Raw genomic sequence first — 3,762 nt, forward strand, 5'->3', positions numbered from 1 at the left:
TTGAGAATTGATAGGCACCAAACCTTGACGATGGAACAAACCCTTGAGATGTCGAAACAGTTGAACTCATTGACTTAGCAGATACAATTATCAGCCAGTAGAAGCAACAAAATCAAATCTTAAGAGCTGAGTTAAAAATCTATAAGCTAAAGCTTAACAATAGTTGAATCAACTTTATGAAATCAAAGCCAATCCTAAATTCAATTCCAACTCTATGTTCCCTGGCCTACTAAATCAAGAACATTAAATTTTCTTATTTCTTCCTTATGTTATAAGATGCTCTTTAAAAACCAATCACAAATTGATAGTCATCACTCATAATTCTATACCAAACCAAAATTAACAAATTTTACGATGTCAACTAATTACCATCAATCCCAAAGTAAAATAATTATTAAAAAGGTAAAGATTAGATAGGTTTGATTGCAGATAAAATTAATTCCGCTGCATCAATGTTTAATCCCCAGAAGTAATCAAACCATAAGAATGAATCGACGATAAAAATTGTTGAAGTCGAATTGATTTTCAAAAAGGGTTTATTCTTTTTCAGCAATGAACAATATGATGTGATGTGATAATGAAAACTCAGACGAACCTTAAAATGAAGAGGAGAAAATATGAAAAGATCAACCCAAATTAGAAAAAATCAAAAATTTTTGAAGGATTTGAAGAATATCTATTTATTAAGATCAAGATTTGGTTCATGTCTCCTTAGTTGTTGCGATTGAGAGATTCAGAAGCGAAGGAAAAGAAAACTCACGCAAGAGAAGGAGGCTCTTTTGTTGATTGGAGAAGAAGGATCACAGAGAAAGAATGAAGCAGCCATGGAAGGAGAGCAGGAAGAGGAAGAAAAAGAAACTAACCACGGTTAGGTTAAAATCAAAATTTAACGGACATTTAATGGAAAAATCATTAATAGTGTCACGGTTGTAATTAGCATTTACTTGGGGGGTACCATTGAAATTAATTGGGGTACCATTGATATTTTGCTATAGTACAGGAGTACCATTGATAATATCCCTAATAATAATAATAATAATAATAATAATAATAATAATAATAATAATAATAATAATAATAATATTGTTCAATCTCAGACGCTTATTGCTCCCTCTTGGAAGTGGGTTGATAATTCGTCTCATTGGCATAAGGTTAGAATTATGGTGGGTTGGGATGAGTCTAGGTTTTTTCTGACTGTTGTGTGTGATCTTAGACAGTTTATTCATTGTATAGTGAAGGTGCTTGATAGTGGGAAGACCTGTTGGATTACCTTTGTTTATGGGTTGAACATCATTCCTAACAGGTGGCCTTTATGGCAGGAGTTAATGCAGTTAGGGGGTAATTTTAAGGGTCCTTGGCTTATTATGAAGGATTTTAATGCTGTGTATGATGCTTCTCATTGGGGACATGGTAGGTAAGTCTCTAATTATGAAATGAAGGATTTTGTGGATTAAACTTCTACTACTGTTTGGCTTCATCCTAATTTTGTTGGCCATTAGTTTTCATGGAATAACAAAGGTGTGGATTCTGATGGGAGAGCTTCTAGGATTGATCATTGTTTCATTAATGAGGATTGAATTAATCAGGATTTCAGTGCTTCTGTGCAATATTTAAATCCTCATATTTTTTATCATTGTCCTTTATTGGTGTCTTTTGAGCAGATGTCTGGTGCAGGTGGTAGGCCTTTTAGGTACTTCAAATATTTGTCTGATCATCCTCATTTCTTATCTTTGATTCAGCAAGCTTGGAGTTCTAAATGTGAAGGCTATGGGCTTGAGGGGGTTTGGCATAAACTGAAGGCTGTGAAGAGGAATTTGAAGTCTCTTCATCTGGTTCATTTTCAGAAAGTTCAGAAGAAGATCAATTATTGGAGGTTTGAGTTGGATCAAGTTCAGTTTGCTCCTCAGCATACTCCTTTCTCTATGGCTCTTCATAATCAGGAGATTCATGCTAGTGATATGTTGAGGAAGTGGCTTCATATTGAGGAAGGTGGCTTGAGCCAGAAGGCTCAGATTGCATGGCTTCATGAGGGGGACTCCAACACTCACTTCTTTTATAGTTTTTTTAAAGAAAGATGCAAGAAAAATAGAATTGATGCGTTACTTGATGATTTTGGGGATTTAGTGAGTGATCCTAAAGCCATGAGGACATCATCTACTCTATAAAAACCTTTTAGGGAAGGCTACAGATTCTCTTAAGAGTATTGATCTCCAGGCTATGCGTACAGGCCCTCGGCTTACTATGTCTCAAGCCCAAGCTCTTATTAAATCCATTAGCAAGGCTGATATTGATGATGCTCCAGGGATATTGATGAGTCCAAGAGTCCTGGTCTTGATGGCTTTAGCTCACACTTTTTTAAAGTAGTTTGGGATATTATAAAGAAGGATGTTTATATGGCTATTTTGTATTTCTTCAAGGATGGTGCCATGTATTCTCCTATAAACATTACTTCTATCACTCTTGTTCCGAAGATTTCTAATGCCTCAAAGCCAAAGGACTTTCGGCCAAACTCTTGTTGCTTTGTGCTTTACAAAATTATTTCTAAGATTCTTACGGCTAAACTCCAGAAAGTTGTTGCTCATCTTGTTGATCCTGCTCAGTTAGGCTTTATTCCCAGTAGGCAAATATGTGACAACATTTTTCTTGCTACTGATCTTATTCGAGGTTATAATTGGGCTAATGCTAGTCCTCGTTTTATGCTTAAAGTAGATATGGGGAAGGCGTATGATTCTGTTGAGTGGTCATTTCTTAAGTGTGTTATGCAGGAGATGAGTTTTCCTTCTTAGTTTATCAATTGGGTGATGAATTGTGTTCTGCTGTTTTGAATTCTATTTTGATCAAAGGATTTCCTAGTATTCCTTTCTGAGCTCAAAAAGGGCTTCGCCGAAGGGACCCCATGTCTCCTTTTCTTTTTTCTCTCTCTATGGAGTATTTCAGTAGATGTTTGAAGAGGAAGAAAGGCGATATTATTAAGTTCCATCCTAAGTGTAAGTGCTCAGAGGTCATGGAACTTTTATTTGCTGATGATCTTCTTGTTTTTCTTAAAGCTGATCTTCCTTCTATGCATGCGTTGAATCTTGTTGTGGATGATTTGTCTATGGTTTCTGATCTTTCTATTAATAAAGGCAAGAGTGCTCTCTATGTTGCTGGTGTAGATAACGCTGTGAGTTTTAGGCTTGTTCAAGCTAGTCAGATTCCTAAGGGTGTTCTTCCTTTTAGGTATCTTGGGGTCCCTTTATCTAGAAAGAGGCTTGGTATTCAGGATTGCTTAGTGTTGGTGGAGAAAATTACGAGTAGAATTAATCACTGGGCTACCAGGAATCTTTCTTTGGCCGGTAGAATTCATCTTGTGTGAAGTGTTATTCAGAGTATGCATTCCTATTGGGCTCAAATCTTTATCTTACCTACAAAAATTATCCAGATGGTTGAAGTTGTGTGTAACTATTTTATTTGGAGTGGTGGTCGAGATTCTAAAGCTAAGCCTCATGTAGCTTGGAGTCACGTTTGCCTGCCAAAGTCTTGTGGAGGTCTTAATTTGAGTCGACTGGATCTTTGGAATAAGGCTGCCATGTTAAAGAATCTTTGGTCCTTTTCTCATAAGAAGGATAGGATTTGGACTCGGTGGATTAATGATTACTATCTCAAACACTCTGATGTTTTTAGTTATGTTGTTCCTAGCACAGCCTCTTGGATGCTTCCAAAAATCTTTAATAGCAGGCATTTGGTAGTGAATTTACAAGACTTGAATGATTGTGCTCCTCA

The 3,762-nt window shown here is 36.3% G+C and overlaps 1 protein-coding gene across 1 annotated transcript; it reads left to right on the forward strand.

Annotated features, from left to right (window-relative positions):
• The first annotated feature begins 1,160 nt into the window (after nt 1–1,160).
• Nucleotides 1,161–2,786, forward strand: LOC130801069 (uncharacterized). Its single transcript, XM_057664830.1, has 5 exons — nt 1,161–1,414; nt 1,500–1,593; nt 1,662–2,123; nt 2,215–2,328; nt 2,418–2,786. Exons 1-5 carry the CDS (start codon nt 1,161–1,163, stop codon nt 2,784–2,786), a joined length of 1,293 nt encoding a protein of 430 aa, XP_057520813.1.
• Nucleotides 2,787–3,762: the final 976 nt, after the last annotated feature.

The sequence above is a fragment of the Amaranthus tricolor genome, chromosome 15 (assembly GCF_026212465.1).
Source record: "Amaranthus tricolor cultivar Red isolate AtriRed21 chromosome 15, ASM2621246v1, whole genome shotgun sequence".
Classification (NCBI taxonomy): domain Eukaryota; kingdom Viridiplantae; phylum Streptophyta; class Magnoliopsida; order Caryophyllales; family Amaranthaceae; genus Amaranthus; species Amaranthus tricolor.

What these genes read in the sequence shown, in the direction of transcription:
- LOC130801069 (XM_057664830.1), top strand. Translation starts at nt 1,161, where the DNA reads ATGGTGGGTTGGGATGAGTCTAGGTTTTTTCTGACTGTTGTGTGTGAT. An exon ending in TCTCATTGGGGACATGGTAG is followed by an intron (nt 1,415 to 1,499) that starts GTAAGTCTCTAA and finishes GTTGGCCATTAG; the next exon opens with TTTTCATGGAATAACAAAGG. An exon ending in TTGATGATTTTGGGGATTTA is followed by an intron (nt 2,124 to 2,214) that starts GTGAGTGATCCT and finishes ATTGATCTCCAG; the next exon opens with GCTATGCGTACAGGCCCTCG.